Here is a 20,695-nt window from a genome sequence, read left to right as displayed (position 1 = left end):
CACAGATGGGGCAAGCTTTAAAGTGAACCTGTTGGTTTACATGAGAATAGCACAGCAGGCACCCTGATGTCTTTGCTCTTACGTAGAGTTTTATTTTTGTTCTTCTTAGCCCTGGTTCACACTGGGCTGCGGGAGTGAAGCCGTGCGAGTTCAGCTCAACTCGCACGATTTCACTCCCGCTGGCAGTTCCGATTTCGGCCGCGATTTAAGAGACATCTGTGCAGGTTTCTGCACAGATGTCTATGTAAATCGCGGCCCTAAATCACAAAAAGTAGTACAGGAACAACTTTTTGAAATCGGTGCAGCGCCGCAGATGCGGCGTCGCACCGATTAGGATGGTGTCATTGCCGACAATTGCCGGCAAATGCTGCCGATTTGAGATGCGATTTCACAAGTGAAATCGCATCTCAAATCGAACCAAATCGTACCCAGTGTGAACCTGGGCTCAAGAATTATTTATAAATGTTCTTTCCATTGCTTGGAAAATATGCCTACTGATAAACAAATGGCAATCTTTACACCTGACCAAGGATGTAGTTTGGTGCCAAACAAAAATGACCACCACCCCAATTTAAAATGCAGGGACACCTTCAGTTGTGCTTTGCTGGGCTTCTGATGTGTCGCTAAACCCACATCATGAAAAACTATCAGTAAATGGTGTATTACATTCTGTTCATACTCACTCAGTCACTACGAGATTCATTTTATGTATTCTGCAAAAAACCTGGTTGATCCTGATGCTCACCATCTCCATCTTCTTTTCATGTCCCCAATTCAGCTAGGGATTTTGCAGCTGTGGTGGCATCTCTGCACATGCTCAATTTTCAGCGAGTTTCCAATGCTGACATTTTCCTCCCTATCACATTTGAGCAGCCCATGTGACTATAGAGTCACACATATCAGCATATACACAATGGTAAATGACAGCCCACTTCCTCCCTCCTCCTCCATACCCACTAACCAGCTAAACATAATGGGAGCAGAATAATAAATGTAGATTAATGGAGGCTTCACTTTCTTCTAATCCTTCCCGAGACACAGGCTGGAAGAGAGTGACACAGCCTGTTACTGGCAGAAATCCACCCACACCATATTATTTCCATACAATTATGAAGATTTAATTTTAAATATATATTTGGATGCCAATTTTGAATATGTGACCAGCAGCAGAGGACTAGAAGCTCCTCCTGCCATGTTTTTTCTGCAAACAGCCTGTGAAAGAGCTGGGTCATGTGACAGCTGTATATGGATTATAAAAGGCATATCATTACCGCTCACTGATTAGTTGCTAGAGGTTACAGCACATCATTTCTGCTTGCTAAATGGTTGATAGAGGTTACTGTACCTCATGACTGCTTGCTGGTTGCTAGCGGTTACTGCACATTTCTACTGCTCACTGATTGGTTGCTAGAGGTTACCATACATCATTATTGATAATTGGTTTCTAGCGGTTACTGCAAATCAACCTTGCTCACTGATTGGTTGCTAAAGATTACAGCAAATCATTAATGTTCATGGATTGGTTGCTAGAGGTTACTGTACTTTATTATCTCTGCATCAAATTGTGGGTGTGGTCAAACATCACCAATATTGAGGCATGGTTACATACTAGGAGTTCAGGAGTGAACTATATGCAGAAGAGTGTGCTACATACAGAGTACAGGGTTGAGGGGTGTGCTATATGCAGGGTTGAGGGGTGCACTATGTGCAGACTGCAGGTTGAGGTGTGCGCTTTGTACAGGGTGCAGGGTTGAGGGGGCTCCACATACAGAGCGCAGGGTTGAGGGGTGCGCTACATTAAGATTCCTGTTACATACCAGGAGTTCATGAGTGAACTATATACAGAAGAGTGTGCTACGTAAATAGTGCAGGGTTGAGAGGTGCGATATGTGTAGAGTGTATAACTGAGGGGTGTGCCATGTACAGAATGCAGGTTTGAGGGGTGCACTATGTGCAGAGTGCAGTTTTGAGGGGTGCGCTATGTGCAGAGTGCAGGATTGAGGGGTGTGCCATGTGCAGAGTTCAGGGGTGCATTATATGTAGAGTGCAGGGGTGAGCCATGTGCAGGATTGAGGGGTGTGTTATGTGCAGAGTGCAGGATTGAGGGGTGTGCTATGTTCAGGGTTCAGGGGTGCGCCATGTGCAGAGTGCAGGGGTGCGTTATCTGCAGGGTTCAGGGGGTGAGTTATGTGCAGAGTGCAGGATGGAAGGGTGCGCTATGTGCAGAATTGAAGGGTGCGCTACATGTTCAGAGTGCAGGATAAGGGGTTTACTATGTGCATAATGCATGGTTAAGGGAGTGTGCTGTACATTCAAGTCCAACCCTAATCCCCCAAGAGAAAAAAGCTCTCCTCCCCTCGGATTAAAGTTTAGAGCTCACCTCACCCAAACAACAAAGTGGTGCTGCAGAAGAGCCATGCATGTCAGTGCAGGCTGCCGGCCTCTTGAGGAGCTTCCGCATGTATTGATGCCCCGCCCCTCCATCCTCTGCTCTCACAGAGATCGATGTGTGGAGAAGTGATGGTTCTGAAGGGCCGCACAGAGAGGAGCGATGACGCTTGTAAATCAAGCAGCACTCCTCTCGCAGATTACAGTAGCAAGCAGCCAGCGTGATCAGCGCCGGAGGTGGCAGAACTCCGACAGGCAGCTGTTTTGGCCTCCCAACAATGACTGGGCCCAGGGCAGCTGCCCCGTTTGCTCCCCAGTAAAGACGGCCCTGATTATAAATATACAGACCTATATAGGATCATGTAACAGGAACCCTCAAAGGTCTTTGACCTAAAACTGCTTCCATCGGCTTGATATTTCTGTTGTATCAGTTAGCGTGTCATTTGTGTTTTGACAAACAATCTTCTTGTGATGACACTGAGTCATAGAGGCGCAAAGTGCCCAGTTGCATAATGTTCTGCTGAATTATCATTTCTTCTCATTCCCTTTATAACCTACACATTTACACTGTTCCTCTTTAACTCAGTAGGCTAAATGTTATGCCGTGTATGGGTATTATTCTTTTTAGTTTCTTTTAATAAAATGTCCAATAACATGTCGATACCTTAAAGTGTACCTAAATGCAAACACTTAAATGAATTATGTTGTCCCATGTGATCTTGTAAAGTCAATTTTTTTTCTCTCTTTTCTTTCCTAGGTATATCCACAGGAAAACTGTATTTAAAAAAATACAATGGGGCAGATCCACAAAAGGATTACGCCGGCGTATCTATTGATACGCCGCGTAATTTTAAAATTTCCTGCCTCGTATCTTTGTTTTGTATCCACAAAACAAGATACGACGGCATCTGGGATCGATCCGACAGGCGTACGTCTTAGTACGCCGTCGGATCTTAGATGCAATTTTTTGGCGGCCGCTAGGTGGCGTTTCCGTCGAAATCCGCGTCGAGTATGCAAATTAGCTATTTACGGCGATCCACGAGCGTACATCCGGCCGGCGCATTTTTTTACGTCGTTTTCGTTCGCCTTTTTCCAGCGTATAGTTAAAGCTGCTATATGGTGGCGTACTCAATGTTAAGTATGGCCGTCGTTCCGGCGTACAATTTTGTTTGCGTAAGTCGTTCGCGAATAGGGATTAGCGTAGAATGATGTCACCGCCGTAAGCATTGGCTTGTTCCGGGTTAATTTCGAGCATGCACACTGGGATACCCCCACGGACGGCGCATGCGCAGTTAAAAAAAAATGTTGTTTACGTCGGGTCACGACGTATTAACATAAAACACTCCCCCATTACATCCATTTTAATTCCGCGCCCTTACGCCACCAGAGATACACTACGCCGCCTTAACTTACGGCGCAAATTCTATGTGGATTCGAAAAAAATAAAATAAGTTGCGGCGGCGTAGTGTATCTTAGATACGCTACGCCCGGCGGGAAGATGCGCCCAGGTACGTGGATCTACCCCAATGTGTGTGTATGTTGCTTTTAAAATGCAGTGCTTTATAAAACGATTTTTTTTTTAATAATAGGTAAATAACTTTGATTGAATCATAAAAAAAGTTGACTTTTGGCACGCAAAAAAAAAAAAAGAAAAGATGGATCGTATATGAAAGTTTAAAAATTCAATTGAAAAATACATAGAGTATACATTAAAACTAGATGAAATCTGAATATGTGTGGCCAGCATACATGCCTTTTTCTACCCTTCTAATTACCGTAAGCATCTTGTAGCTGACTGCACTAAAAACAGTGGGTAGTATCTTCACTGGATTGCTTCAACAACGTGATATGAAATATAAAATATATCAAGGCCGCCATTGCCATATGCCTCTAAAAATGCATTTTGCCTGGTTACCATGCCAAATCTCTGACTTCTGATTTTCACACTTGTTTTTGGTTAATAACATATGGCGTTCTGACTTCACTTGTTGCATGCTTACTCTGGGTCAAAGAATCTCAAAGTATTAAATCCACTGGCAACAAAGGTACAGTAAAACCTTGGATTGCGAGCATAATTCGTTCCGGAAACATGCTTGTGATCCAAAGCACTTGTATATCAAAGCAAATTTTCCCATAAGAAATAATGGAAACTCAGATGATTTGTTCCACAACCATTTATTCATAGGTGTTTCAGTTTATTGTCCATATAAAAAGATTATAGGAATGTGATAGAATGCATAAAATGTTCATCCACAAATGGAATCTTCCACAAGGGTATTAGAAGCAAAATCCAACATGGAGCTACAGAGTATAAAAGAGTAGAGAGGCGCCTCTAAGTGTAGCAATAGGTTGCTAAATGTTGCACCTTCATTAAATGTAACCATATTTCTACACTTAGAGGACGCCGCTCTTCTCTTTTATACGCTCTTGTGACATGACGCTACTTGTATATCAAAACATTGCTTGTGTATCAAGTCAAAATGTATTAAAAAATATTGCTTGTCTTGCAAAACGCTCTCAAACCAAGGTTTTACTGTACTAGCATTTTTAGAACGTAAACACTTATTTTTTTCCATTTTGCTCACATTGAACATTCTGTATACTGTGTCCAGGGCGCCCAATGGCTCCCGCTGCTTTCTCTGAGCCTATGCTCGTGCACATTGCTGGATCGAGATTGGGCTCAGATAAGTCCATTTTTTTAACCTAATGCATTAAGGTAAAAAAAACTTCAGCCTTTTACAACCGCTTTAAATTGGAAGGCAAGTCAAAACCTAAGCATAAATCTGCTCCCACACCCATTCTAAGGCTATTCTATCTATCCTGTAAAAGGAAAGTTGTCTATACTTGAATATTGTGAAGCTGCTCTGGTCCAGCCACATGATCGGAGTCCCATTGCCAGCTTCAGTGTAGAAAAGGGACAGCCGACAATGAATGCTCCATAATAAGCCTATGGGTGACATGAATGTGCAGGCTCTGAAGCCATCGTCAGCGATCTCTACATATGTGCATTCCCGTTCGTACGAATGTTATTTTCGTACGAAAATGTTAATTTTCGTACCCGCAGAATAATGTGTACATATGAAAAAAATTAAAGCACCAAAATACGAAAACGACGGGATTACGAATGAGCCGCATAACGAACAACCGCAAATACGAACGAACGAACGATCTGACGAAAATACGACAAAACGAAAACGGCAAAAGATTGAAAATGACATCTATAACAAAAGATTTGCATTCTGTATCCTGTTTGAATCCCCTCTCTGCTCGTATCCTCATCCGCATGTCCACATGACACCTACAACAAAAGATTTGCATTCTGTATTTTGTTTGAATCCCCTCTCTGCTCGTATCCTCAGCCGTATGTTCACACGACATCCACAACAAAAGATTTGCACTCTGTATCTTGTTTGAATCCTTTCCCTGTCCGCATCCCCAGTCGCATGCTCACATGACATCCACAACAAAAGACCCGCACCCTGTATTTTGAATTCCTTTTTTCTGTTTGTATTTTGGATTCAACAGAATGCAAATCTTTTGCCACAGATGTCACACGAACACACGACCGAAAACACCAAAAGAAAAAGGACCCAAAACACAGAATGCAAATCCCTTGCCACAGATGTCATTTTCGTTTTTTTGAATGGGCAGTGAGTGTAGTTAGTAAAGCAGCTTCTCTTTTGTGCTGAGTAGTACAGTAAAGCCAAATAAACTTTTCTGTGGATTTTCATCTGAAGGGAGATCAGTTGGCCAGAGTTTTGAACCCAAAAATGGTTTTCTGATGGAGTTTAAAAACGAACAAATTTTCTGAGAACGAACGGAAAACGATCGTTTTTATGTTTGTTGTTAAAAAAGTTTGACCAAGTGTATGGGGCTTAACAATCGTTAATATGGATGAGCCGCGTGTTGAAAGTGCCGCGAATCCCGCGATATATTTACGAAAGTACAAAATGACGAAAATCCTTTTTCTGTTCGTATCTTCAGTCGCATGCCCACATGACATCCACAACAAATTGTCATAGATGTCACACAAACACACGACCGAAAACACGAACAAAAAAAAAAATCCAAAACACAGAATGCAAATCATTGACGAAAATTCACGAAAATTATTGTCTAACAAGTAACGAACATGAATTAAACAGAATAACAAACCATCCCGCATGTACGAAAATAAAACAGTAACGAAAATACGAAACGATCGGAATACGAAAAAATCTCGTCGTACCAAAAACGAACGGGAACGAACAGGAAAACGGGTGTCTTACGAAAAACGAACGGAAACGAACCTACGGAACGATACAAAACAGAACAAAAAAAAACGATTTTTTTTTCTGTGCACATGTCTAGCGATCTGTCCTCTTCACAGAAGCCAGCACTGGAGAGATCATGTGACCAGACCAGAATAACTTCAGAATAAGTATAGGCATCTTTCCTTTTACAGTATAGTTTGCGCAATAATGTTCCAGAAACATGCTTGTAATCCAAAGCACTTGTATATCAAAGCATTTTTTTGCAGGGTATAAAAGAGAAGAGAGGCACTTCTAAGTGTAGCAGTAAGTTGCTAAATGTTGCACCTTCATTAAATGTAACTATATTGCTACACTTGGAGGCTCCTCTCTTCTCTTTTATACTCAGTTGTGACATGACGCTACTCTTATATTAAGACATTGCTTGTATATCAAGGCAAAGTTTATTCAAACATTTTGCTTGTCTTGCAAAACGCTCTCAAATCAAGTTGCTCTCAAACCAAGGTTTTACTGTACAGGGTAGATAGAATATGCTTAAAATGGGGGTGGGAGTACATTTAAGCTTTGTAAAGGTTGGTACACATGGACTGAATAATCGGCTGGTTCAACAGAAACCAGACTAAATTCGGCCAGTGTGTACAGAAGCCGGTCCAACATCTGGCTTCTGTCGAATGGGCATGCTAGAAACACAGCCAATGGCTGCAAGTTCTGACCGATGTGTTCTGCAAGGGAGCGGTCCACCTGTCAGAACACAATATCACAGAAGGCTTTGACTTGCCTTCCACTTCAATTTAGAGAATGCAGTGAGTGACTGGAATCCATTTTCCATAATGTAGGAGCAGGTAAGAGCCTGCAAGGAACTTTGCCAAAGCCTTGCAATGTACATAATTGATGTGGAATAATTTTATGTGGAATAATTTTATGTGGAATAATTTTATGTGGAATCATGGGGCCTTCTTACATGATTTGGGTTCAGAAATAGATTCCGTAGGCTGCCTTTTAGAACAAATTCCCTAACCATTGTGCTAAATACATAAGAGGGCGAATGGAATTTTGGAGTATTGTAAACACAGCAGACTAGTTCCCAAAAGCATCCCTGATTTGCATGAAAAAAAAACATTGTTGTAAAACTGCATAAATATGCCATTTCATTTGTAACTGAAAAGCCAACATATTTAAAAATAGACGAATATATTACCTGAAAGTATCTCCAATTCTGTCTCTGAAGTACAAAAAATTATTATAATCCTGCATCATCAAGTCACCGCTATTGAAATAGACATCTCCTTTTTTGAACACGTCACACATTAACTTCTTTGTTGTGTGTTTTTTATTTCCAGCATAACCAAAAAAAGGGTTGGTATGATTCACTTTGGATAAAAGCAGTCCAGCGTCACCTATTATATGGAAAGTAGATAGAAAACCGGGTCATTGTTAATGGATGTACAGCAGTAATAGTTTGAATTAATTAACTGCAAGAGTAGTGAGCAAATGACCAATGATAGCCACAAATGTATTTGTTATTGGCAGACTACCTTTAAAGTTGACCCAACTTTAAAATTCACAATAAAACATGAATCAACAGGGGACGATCAGAAAAGCAAAAAATATTTTGCAGCACAATATATTACAAAGGTTACATTTCCCGTTTCTTAACACTATTGACTATATAATGTTGCTAGCCATACATAATATACACATAAGGGCCCTGCTCCTTTCAATCATAATAAATCCAATACGCGAAAATATGAAAAGTGTAATGCCGCGTACACACGGTCGTTTTCTGCGATGTAAAAAACCGACGTTTTTAAAAACGTCAATTTAATTGATCGTGTGTGGGAGAAAACGACGTTTTATGTCTTCTGAAAAACGACCAAAAAAAATTGAAGCATGCTTCAATTTTATGTGTCGTTTTTCAAAACGTTGTTTTTTACTTCACAGAAATTGACCGTGTGTAGCAAAAACGACGTTTCAAACGACGTTTTTACACCCGCGCATGCCCAGAAGCTACTTATGAAGCGAGCTTCAATGGAAAAACGTGGTGAACGTAACCTCGCTTTGCTAGAGCACTGTGAAAAAACGATGGTGTGTAGGCAACATCGTTTTTGAAAAGTGTCGTTTTAAAAACGTCGTTTTTTACTTCACAGAAAACGTCGTTTTTTTACATCGCAGAAAACGACCGTGTGTACGCGGCATTAGCCTGGCCTTGATATACCAAAATGCATTTTCAGTAGAGATTAGCATTCCATCCTCTGTCTGTGAGCAGTCAAGTGAGGATGACCCATGCAAGACCTAGATTCAAGCAGAACAATTGGCTTGTCTTTAGTTGGAGCCTCAACTAGCATGTTAGTGCTTTGTGTGTGAAATATGCATTGTACTCTGTGGTGGAAATTTGAAGATGTATTGTCATAATGGCACCCAGTCTTAGTACTTCTGCAGCCCGCTCTAAATAGAGCTGACTGGGGCAGTCTGAGGCTGGTTGAATCTCGTCTGGTAGTAGAAAATGTCTTGAGGTTGGAATGTGATGTTTGTGGCGTGGGCATATGTCCGCCGACGAGGGGCCCTCTGTGCATTTAGCACAGACGATCGTTGAGGAGGGGGTGCGCTCACTCCGCAAGCACACGAGTAGTTATGGACAGATGTGCGTTCTTATCTGGGTCTTGTCTGATCAGCATGGCTTGGGATTCGTAGCGTACGCCTGTAGATAGCCTCCATTCCACCTTAATAAGGGTATAATCTGGATATGCATTATTCTATGGAATGGCGAAGATTCAGGATTCGCGAATTAGCGAATAATATAAGCGCTTGTGATCGTTTCTGAAGGCAGGGGGGGCACTCCCCCTGCCCGGACACGCCCATAAGACTTTAGCCAACATTGTATTGTATTGTATTCATTGTATGTATTTCTATTCATTGTATTGTATTGTGGTTTTTGTTGTATTATTTTGTTATTGTTATGTTACTGTATTGAATCCCTGTTGGAAGGGCTTCCGTATATGGGCATCTGCTGGGTGGAGCTGACACCCTGTGACCTCACTTCCATGTTGTGACATCACTTCCTGCTGGGTCTTTAATAAAACTGCCTGTGAGGGCGTCGGTAAACCAGTGATGACTGGAGCTAGGATGGAATGAGAACAATTGCTGAGGTCTCTTGACTTGTATGAATGGCAGAGAATGATGGTGAGTGAATCTATTTAGCTTAAATATGGATTATTTCATTAAGACGGATTCTGTGCTTAATAGCACAGGGCAAAATGGCGGTGTGCTCTGCATACAGCCCAGTTTTTGCCACAACAACTCCGATCTCCTAACCACAGATTTATAAATCATCCTCATGGACTACGTTTTGCCCATTTACATTAAAAAGGGCATCATCTAGATACTGTATGTACATAGTAACATCTTTGCCTTCATGTTAGAAAGCTGCTGCAGATAGGACTCTGACCAATCAAGATGTTGTTGGACACATGCATACCTCCCAACTTTTTGAGACAGGAACAAGGGTTACCCATTAGCAACAGTATGTAGGCATAGGACACCCCCCCCCGCGCCACACCCCCTAAAAGGAGAACGATACAAAAAAGATAAAAAAATTCAAGTTCAACCCACAAGTGTTTTTTTACCACTATGATTCCTTTATACTGGCTTTTTAAATTTACAAATGCAGTTATTTATAAATCGGATGTAAGGTTTAGCACTAGGAAATACTTTTTGAACTAAAATGAGGGACAAATGAGGAGGAAAAAAGGGACTTTGTCCCAAATCAGCCCCTGAGTCAATGATCCAGGTAAAAAATTATGAGGTGCTCTCTTTGTAGTGAAAAGCACACTAACCTTGGTTTACACCGATACGATTTCTAATGTGTCCCAGAATGCATGCGATCGTATGACAACTGGGTGACTACGCAATTCTATGCACTTTTATTGTTTGCTCCATGATAAATTAACAGCTAGTATGTATAACTTGTGCGAGGGGTTTGGACTATAATAAAATTATTGTGAAACAGCATTACACAATTTGGATATTCCATCTTTTCACATGATTGTATTGTATTGGAGCCTTCGCACACTTTTAGCAAGAGCTGGTTGAAGTTCATATGAAGAGGTGGTGAAAGATTAAGATTATGACATAAAGCACATAAGATCCAGATATCTGGTGAGTGTATCTCCGAAGGGGAGATCTTCCTCACGCGGTGACAGTTTTGGTGTATGGCACTGAAGAGATATCATCTAGGCTAAATACAGCACAAATCGCACTACTCAAGAGGAATTTCGTTCACCACTGCACTTTTGTATTCTTGTATATATATATATATATATATATACAGTATATATATATATATATATATATATATATATATATATATATATATATATATATATATATATATATATATATATATATATATATATATATATAATATAGAACATATATAAGTTTGTTATAACTGAACTGTTTGACAAGGGCGCTGCTATGACGACATTTTAAAGACATTTAAATGTTGGTCCTTTTGTAACGTCGTTTTAGTGTTGTTTCATCTATAATAATGTTTTTTTCAGCAGCTGCTATTTAAAAGCAGGATGTTCTGCATTTATATTTAGAATGTATTGTTGGTTAAAACTGTATTGAGGAATATTGATTTCCATTAAGGTTTGTTTCTGTGGCGCTGATCGGTGCTATAGGGCCATGTTGAGCACTTTAGGGTTTATAAAGTATTTAGTACTTGTCCGCAACCGCAGCTGGGCCCATAAAAACTCCTGGAAAGCTGCAGCAGCTTCCAATCACTCAAAAAGGATCACAGTTATATGTCCATACAACTGCTATCAAGATGCACACAAATATCCTAAAGTCAGTCTGATCACATGGCAGCTAAACTACCAATATGATTATTTGAGTTGGGAAGAAACTTGAGTATGAACCCACAGAGACAAAGTGCATGGACTTCAATTTCATACAGATAGTGTACACTTTGTGTAAATTAAAGTGGTTGTAAACCCTTTCTTATACTCAGTGAAGTGACTGGCCTCAGGCAATATACAAAGGTCAAACCAATCCTCCTAAGTAGGTTGTACCTACCTATCTGCATCTCTCTTTTCTTTACATCTGTTCAAAGTGCTGAATTATAAAGCTCATCTGAGGGTTCAGAAAAAAGGGGGCGTATAGAGGGATATGCATAGTTCTTATTTCACGTCTGAGGTTTACAACCACTTTAAAATACAAGACATCATCATTATAAGCAGCTTCAATTACCAATGCTCCCTTCTGATTTTAACACTGTTTTTTTTTTTTATAAATCTCTTTATAAATTTTTTAAGGAACTTCCTTTTTTTTTTTTTTTATACAAAACATAAAATCATACATTTTCATTACATTCATTTTCAATTACATTACAATTACATTACAATAACATTCCCCTAATTGTTCGAAACATTCATACAATATCCTTCCACCCAATACCATACATTCCTCTTTCCCCTTTTTTTAATGGTGTGATTTACCTCCCACTTTCCCCCTTTTACCTCGACGCTGTTATAGATTTCTCTATCCAATTTGCCCATACTCTCTCATATTTCTCCCCGTGTCCTCTATTGCAATATGTCTCTCTATACAGTGTCAGGTTGCTGTTTATTAAATTTTTCCACTGTACTACTGAAGGGGCCTCTGGCTTTTTTTTTCCCCAGTTTAGTACTTTAACACTGTAGTGGTGACAAGGCAGGGAGCATGTCGGAGTGCGGAACACAGATCACCGCTATCACATGAATTGCAGTGGTCTATAGCTTTAGCCTCCAGACAGGAACAACATTTTCTGCTGGGGCCAAGGGAACTTTGGACAAAAATAAATAAATAGTGCTGTGTTATTGTAACCTGCATTGGTATATTTTTTAATACATACAATTGAGCTTTAAATATATACATTAACATATATTCAGTATAGCACTTGCTCAAGAAAGCATAATTAGTAAGAAAAAAAGGATTACCTTTCTTGACTCTTTCACACCAGCCATGTTTATTTTTTATTGGTTCATCTTTCTGAATGTCATATTTTATTAGTTCAAAGGGAAACGCAAGCTGTGTATGAGATAAATGATATAATGTTACCAGTGCACATTAAATCTTCAAGTTGTAATGATAAAAATATTTATGTTATTTTATAAAACACAGAGGGCCAGATTCATGTAGAATTACAGCGGTGTAACGTATACCGTTTACGTTACACCGCCGCAAGTTTTCAGCGTAAGTGCTTTGTTCTCACAAAGCACTTGCCTGTAAACTTGCGGCGGCGTAGCGTAAAGCCGTCCGGCGCAAGCCTGCCTAATTCAAATGGGGCGTGTGCCATTTAAATTAGGCGCGTTCCCGCAGCAGATACTCCGGCGTACTTTTTCTGTGAATCTGGCCCAGACTGTGTCAGTGCATCATCTATACTCAATATAAATCCTATAAATGCCTGTATATCTATATGGAGGGTGATCAGTGCGGAAGGGGAGGGGAAATTACTGAAACTGATCCTCCTGTGGGGGAACCGCAGGGGGATTAGTTCCAGCAATTCCAACCCCACCACAATTATCACCCTCCCCCCAAGCACTGCTGTGTACCAACCCCTCCCTCCTTATATAGTGCATCCTGTTCATTCATTCTGCAGTGTATCTGAGGCTGCAGAGAAATGGATTAAGGATTCTGTGTCCTCAATCACTTTCTCTGTCCCAAAAGTGAGACATCAGGGGTCCGTTTAGACCCCTGATATTTCACCAAAGCCCCTCTCCCACACCAACTGGGTTGTTCAAAAATTGTAAAGTAATTTAGAAAATTAAGGGCTCATTCACACAGGTTCTCTGGTCCATACAGCATGAATGTGCGGTTTGTTTGTGTGGCTAGAGCCACCTGTGTATCTATTGTGTTGCATCTGCATTATGAACATAGCCATGAGTCTTAATTTGACAGGTGAGTGAGCAGCTCCAAATGTTATTCCTCCCACTGTGTGACGTCAGATACCTGAAGTGATGAGGATTTCATCATTTTCGGTTAGCTTATTTACAAGCTGTCACCAGCTTGTACAGCATTTGATCTAACAATCTCAGTGTTTATGTTTTGGAGGTCAGAGGAGAGATATAACCGTGCTATATGCTGGGTGTCCAGTGTGCCCCAGTGCCTTTAAGGAGAAGTGGGCTACCTCCAGGCTCTCCTGCTCTCTATCTATCCATTAGAATGCATGTGCTTCTTCTATGGAGGCTCTCATAAATTGAGTTAGAAATGCAGATAATACTGGGGTACCTTGGAGAGGCTCTGCACCTTATGAATGTATTTGCAAATGTGTGCTAATGAAACCCCTGTTTTTAATGCAAACAGTTAAGACAGGATAACTTGGTTGGTTGCAGACGGGCTGGTGAGTTGAGCTGGGAATTTTCTTTGGTTTTGTTTTGAATGCGTTGCCCGTCCATGTGCTCCTTGCTATGAAGACCAGTTATAGGTGGGGGCAGTAGCCATTTGTTTGGGAGAGATAGAATAGACCCCAGATTTTTCCATAAAGAGGACCGGTCACAACACATGCTATCACAATGGATGTTCATCCCTTGTGAAAACAATAAAAGATGAAAAAAAATAAAAATTGGCCTGAGCAATTATACCCCCTTCCTGCCCAGGCCAAGTTTCAGTCCCCCCTGTCAGAACACAATAGCTCAGCAGGGGAAATCAATGCGCCAACATCGGAATCTGTAAAACAATGTAAATTCAGCCCGCTGAAACTTATAGGGCCAGATCCACGTACAGCGGCGCATCTCTCCGCCAGGCGCAGCGTATCTAAGATACACTACGGCGCCGTAACTTTTTTTTTCGAATCCTCAAAGAATTTGCGCCGTAAGTTACAGCGGCGTAGTGTATCTTTGGCGGCGTAATGGCGCGGCATTCAAATCTCTGTGATGGGGGCGTGTTTTATGTAAATACGTTGTGACCCGACGTAAACGTTTTTTTTTAACTGCGCATGCGCCGTCCGTGGGGGTATCCCAGTGCGCATGCTCGAAATTAACCCGGAACAAGCCAAGGCTCACGACGGTGACGTCATTCTACGCAAATCCCTATTCGCGAATGACTTACGCAAACGACGTAAAAAATTTAAAATGCGAGGCGGGAACGACGGCCATACTTAACATTGAGTATGCCACCATATAGTAGCTTTAAACGCAAATGCAAACGACGTAAAAAAATGCGCCGGCCAGACGTACGTTTGTGGATCGCCGTAACTAGCTAATCTGCATACTCAACGCCGAAAAATTGCATCTAAGATCGGACGGCGTACTAAGACGTACGCCTGTCGGATCGATCCGAGATGCCGTCGTATCTTGTTTTGTAGATACAAAACAAAGATACGACGCACAAAATTTGAAATTATGCTGCGTATCAAGAGATACGCCGGCGTAATTCTTTTGTGGATCTGCCCCATAGTGTTTACTAGGCTTAATCAGACCCACCCATTCTTCCATCTATACAACATAAAGGCTAATCATTTTGTCTTCCCAAGATAACTAGGAGGGCTAATTCCTTTCCTTGTGAAAACCCTGTAAATGTGCACTTGTAGAACAATTGCAACAAAACACATGTTTTTCAATGCTCTGTAGAAGAAAAATGTAATCTAAATCTCCAATACATTACCTTATAAAAGAAACCAGTGCGCCCAACAGCTCCAATTTTTCCAGTATGGTTCATAAAACAAATGTTCCCTTCGGTAGCGCCGTACAGCTCACACATCTTGATGTCACCAAACCTTGCAATGAATTCTTTCCATACATCACTGCGAACACCATTACCAACAGCCATACGGACCTTGTGATCTTTTTCACCTTCTCTCTAAAAATAAAAAAATATATATGTACATAGGGTTTAACAAAAATTATAAATCAGAAAAAAATAAAAAATCATCTTCGTAGGACTAAAATAAAGTACTGTAGTTGCCATTTGATTTGCAATTCGATGAAGTCTGCATTTATTTTGTACAGTTTGAGAAATCTGGTTCAGTAATTTATTCATGTTTAAAGTACTTGATTGTTCTTGTACTTTATATATCCCTTTAATAATACCTATGTTTACTTTTATTGTACCCTCAAAACTCTAAGTCCAGCTCTAGAAAAAAAAGTAAAGATCCTCGCTTGCAGTGGGTCTAGGACACACTGCAAACGGTTAAATGCTTGTTTATGTCTAGGGGATGGGAAAAGCAGTTTTACTTACCCATTCCTTCACTCTCTGGCAAACAGCACTCCCGAGTGTTCCAGTGGTGGACTGTTTCTCAGCATCTTCTTCATGTCCAATGCAGGGCTACCATTTGCATTGATCTTGAGGATGTCAGAAGGCCCCTTTTCCTTACCTGAGCCTGATCCGACCCAGCGATGTGCACGAGTGCAGCGGCTCCAGCTGCTGTCGCTCTCCTCATTAGAAAGATTGATAATGGCTCCCGTTGCTGTCAATCACAAGCTGTTGAGTGGGGAGCTGGGCTACATCTCGCTGTCTGTGTCAGTGAATGCATGGGTGCTCCCATGGAAAGTGGCATTCTGTGGGGGCATGCGATGAAGAGAAGGGGCTTGGAGCACTGGCGGGGGACCCCAGAAGAAGAGGATCGCGGCTGCTCTGTGCAAAACCTTTGCACAGAGCAGGCAAGTACAGGCATGTTTGTTATTTTCATTTAAAAAATTGTGAGGGTTTACAAACTCTTTAGGGGCATCAACAGAGCCTCTTAGAACTCTCAAGTGGTTTAACTTGAAAGCATCTACAACATTTACATCTTTTAACCCTAGCTTTGTTTTTCTTTGGTGTTATGCACATGACCCTGTCCTTGATCTTCTTGTAACCTTATTTACAGGTGAAACTCGAAAAATTAAAATATCATGCAAAAGTAAATTTATTTCACCAAAGCAACTTAACTACTTAAGGACCCCTTCACGCCGATATACGTCGGCAGAATGGCACGGCTGGGCACAATCACGTACCTGCACATGTCTCTTTAAGGCCCAGCCGTGGGGTCGCAAACTCCGTGACCGCTACCGCGAGACCCGCATACCCGATCGCCGCCGGTGTCCCGCGATCGGTCACCGGAGCTGAAGAACGGGGAGAGGTGAGTGTAAACAAACCTTCCCTGTTCTTCATTGTGGCAATGTCAGTGATCGTCTGTTCCCTGATATAGGGAAAGACGATCACTGACGTCACACGTCCAGCCCCGCCACCTACAGTTAGAAACACATATGAGGTCACACTTAACCCCTTCAGCACCCCCTAGTGGTTAACTCCTAAACTACAATTGTCATTTTCACAGTAACCAGTGCATTTTTATAGCACTTTTCGCTGTGAAAATTACAATGGTACCAAATATGTGTCAAAATTGTCCAATGTGTCCGCCATAATGTCGCAGTCACGAAAAAAAATCGCTGATCGCCACCATTAGTAGTAAAAATCATTTTACCATAAAACTATGCCCTATTTTGTAAACGTTATAAATTTTGCGCAAACCAATCTATTAAAGCTTATTGCGATATTTTTTTTACCATAAATAGTTAGAAGAATACATATCGGCCTAAACTGAGGACATTTTTTTCAAAATTGTCGCTCTATTTTTGTTTATAGTGCAAAAAATAAAAACCGCAAAAGGTGATTAAATGAAATATAGGTGTTGCGCTACTATTAACTTGTTCCTATAGGTACAATAGTGCAAATGAGATCCCCAGGTACAAACCCTAATAATGGGGCATCATAGCGTGCAAATAAATTATTAGGCAAATAATGAAATAACTCTATAAAGATGAGAGTACAGTGAAGTGCTAATAAATGCAAACAAAAACAGTCCCGTTTTACATCAGCATGAAACCTTCATGGAAAGCAGCAACCTGCACAATCACTGAGAGGAAAAAAAGCAATCCTGTGTTGTAAAGTGTTCAGTGCATGGATACTTCACCTTCTGGATCTCCTATTCATTCAGGGCAATTCAGCTCATATTGGGGGAAAAGAAAAACAGACATAGTGCAAATAACGTTTAGGCACATGAAAGAAACTTTGCAATACAGCGATTGCACTCACGATACACCCGATCATAAAGAAGCTCAGCTGTAGAGTCAAAAAACGCCGCTCAGTGCTTGCGATCTCCTCAGTTGGACGGATCTCCGTCGATCGTGTCACTAGGCTCCTCCCCCACGCGTATTGTCACTGGACACGTGACTTATTCATTATATTTTTTTTCATTTTTTTTCAAAGGTGATTAAATACCACCAAAAGAAAGCTCTATTTGTGTGAAAAAAAGGACGCCAATTTTGTTTGGGAGCCACATCGCACCACCGCGCAATTATCAGTTAAAGTGACGCAGTGCCGAATCGCAAAAAGGGGCAAGGTCCTTAACCTGCATAATGGTCCGGGTCTTAAGTGGTTAAAAAGTGAAACTAATATACGAGATAGACTTATTACCTGCAAAGCAAGATAGTTCAAGACATGATTTGTCATAATCGTGATGATTATGGCTTAGAATATTGTAATAAGGTGCAATATTCTAGGCTCAAATTGTCCCACTCTAATCAGCTAATTAAGCCATAACACCTGCAAAGGGTTCCTGAGCCTTTAAATGGTCTCTCAGTCTGGTTCAGTAGGGATCACAACCATGGGAAAGACTGCTGACCTGACAGTTGTGCAGAAAACCATCATTGACACCCTCCATAAGGAGGGAAAGCCTCAAAAGGAAATTGCAAAAGAAGTTGGATGATCCCAAAGTGCTGTATCAAAGCACATTAATAGAATATTATGTGGAAGGGAAAAGTGTGGAAGAAAAAAGTGCACAAGAAGCAGGGATGACCGCAGCCTGGAGAGGATTGTCAGGAAAAGGCCATTCAAACATGTTAGGGACTTGCACAAGGAGTGGACTGAGGCTGGAGTCGGTGCCTCAAGATCCACCACACACAGACAGATCCTGGACATGGGCTTCAAATGTCGTATTCCTCTTGTCAAGCCACTCCTGAACAACAAACAATGTCAGAAGTATCTTTCCTGGGCTAAAAAAAAAACAGACCTGGTCTGTTGCTCAGTGGTCCAAAGTCCTCTTATTTGATGAGAGCAAATTTTGCATCTCATTTGGAAACCAAGGAGCCAGAGTACGGAGGAATAATGGAGAGGCGCACACTGCAAGATGCTTGAAGTCCAGTGTAAAGTTTCCACAGTCTGTGTTGATTTGGGGAGCCATGTCATCTGCTGGTATTGGTCCACTGTGCTTTATTAAGTCTGGGGTCACCGCAGTAGTCTACCGGGAGATTTTGGAGCACTTCATGCTTCCTTCCGCAGCCGAGCTTTATGGGGATGTCGACTTCATTTTCCAGCAGGACTTGGCACCTGCCCACACTGCCAAAAGCACCAAAACCTGGTTCAATGACCATGGGATTACTGTACTTGATTGGCCAGCAAACTTGCCTGACCTGAACCCCATAGAGAATCTATGGGACATTGCCAAGAGAAAGATGCGAGGAATGAGACCGAACAATGCAGAAGAGCTGAAGGCCGCTATTGAAGCATCCTGGTCTTCCATAGCACCTCAGCAGTGCCACAGGCTGATAGATTCCACACGGCATTGAGGCAGTAATTGCTGCAAAAGTGGCCCAAACCAAATACTGAGTACATATGCATGCTTATACTTTTCAGAGGTCTGATATTGTTCTATGGACAATCCTTGTTTTATCGATTGCATGTAATATTCAAATTTTCTGAGATTGTGGATTTTTGGGTTTTCATGAGCTGTGTAAGCCATAATCATCACAATTAGGACAAATCACGGCTTGAACTATCTTGCTTTGCATGTAACGAGTCTCTCTCATATATTAGTTTCACCTTTTAAGTTACATTAGTGAAATAAACAATTTTTTGCTTGATATTCAAATTTTTCGAGTTTCACCTGAAATCTTTGTATTCCCTGTACATTGTTGCAATTACACAGATGCTACTGCTATCTGCTTTTCAGATCTATTTGACACGTATTAACACGCACACTGTAAGCCTTTAGTCTTTTTATCTGAATTTTTAATTCCAACCTGATGACACATTGTTCCACATGTTTATCCTTTTTAGTATATCTTCAAGGCTCTCTTATTTGGCAATGTATGTCACTTGGCACTTATAAAAAGTACAAGCTTAATAAGAAAGAAGGATGTACAGAAAGCCATATAACCTACAGCAAGATTTTATTCATCCATGTAATTGGAACACAATGGTGCCTTTTTGGTTTCGAATTTTTAATCATTTTCTTGCTACACTGGAGATCTTTCATCATGACTGTCCGTCCACCAACCCCTTATTGCTTTAACATAAAATATTCATTAATGTATTCACAGTATATTGGATGACCAGATGGCTTGCTATTTCTCACTTTGGTCTGGTTTCCTGGCTCAGATTTGGCCAAGTAATGGTTTTGAGCTCTGTGTGGTGCATTCTTCATGACAATAAAGAGACAATCCATCAAGGAGTATTTGAACCTATACCCAAGTCTCAAACAGGTTATGATCTTTATTGAATAGGTGGCAAACAATTAAACCAAATTGTTAGGCTCATCTACGCAAAACATGATAAATGAAGACTTCGTATATCTGTTACTCATCTTTCCCTCACTCGGCTCCATGTCTCAGAGGGGACTGGACCTGATTGGCTCCGCCGCTACCGATGGCTCCGGTAAGCAGCAGAGACCACCGGGGAGCGGTGGGAGGGGGTTGGTGCACTTCTCCCACCGCTGATAAAAGTGATCTTGCGGCGAATACACTGCAGAGACAACTTTTATCTGAAAGCGGACTGTTTTAAGAGATACCGGGGTTATGGCAGCTATCTGCTGCCATAACAACTGTATTCAACTTCAAGTAGCAGCCGTATAATGACGTTGGGAGGACCGTAAGTGGTTAAGAGCAGCGCCATACCCACGATCCCCCTTAATCCTTCAAATTAGACCCTACCTATGAAGTGGTCTCAGTGGAGACAGAAGCTCTAATATTATGACACTATCTGCCATCAGCACAGAACATCTCTACACATTTTTCCTATACTCAAAATGTTTTGCCTATTTA

The 20,695-nt window shown here is 41.2% G+C and overlaps 1 protein-coding gene across 4 annotated transcripts in view; it reads right to left on the bottom strand.

Annotated features, from left to right (window-relative positions):
• SLC27A6 (solute carrier family 27 member 6) overlaps nt 1–20,695 on the bottom strand; it is a 90,464-nt gene that overhangs the window by 16,897 nt on the left and 52,872 nt on the right. For all 4 annotated transcript variants that reach the window (XM_040344900.1, XM_040344889.1, XM_040344870.1 and 1 more), the window contains exons 6-8: nt 15,282–15,476; nt 12,617–12,707; nt 7,837–8,035 (exon numbers count right to left, since the gene is read on the bottom strand). In XM_040344900.1, coding sequence (XP_040200834.1) covers nt 7,837–8,035; nt 12,617–12,707; nt 15,282–15,476 — 485 coding nt within the window. The remainder of the gene's footprint in view (nt 1–7,836; nt 8,036–12,616; nt 12,708–15,281; nt 15,477–20,695) is intronic.

Source organism: Rana temporaria, chromosome 1, assembly GCF_905171775.1.
Source record: "Rana temporaria chromosome 1, aRanTem1.1, whole genome shotgun sequence".
In the NCBI taxonomy this organism is placed as follows: domain Eukaryota; kingdom Metazoa; phylum Chordata; class Amphibia; order Anura; family Ranidae; genus Rana; species Rana temporaria.
This window is presented reverse-complemented; position numbering and strand designations above follow the sequence as displayed.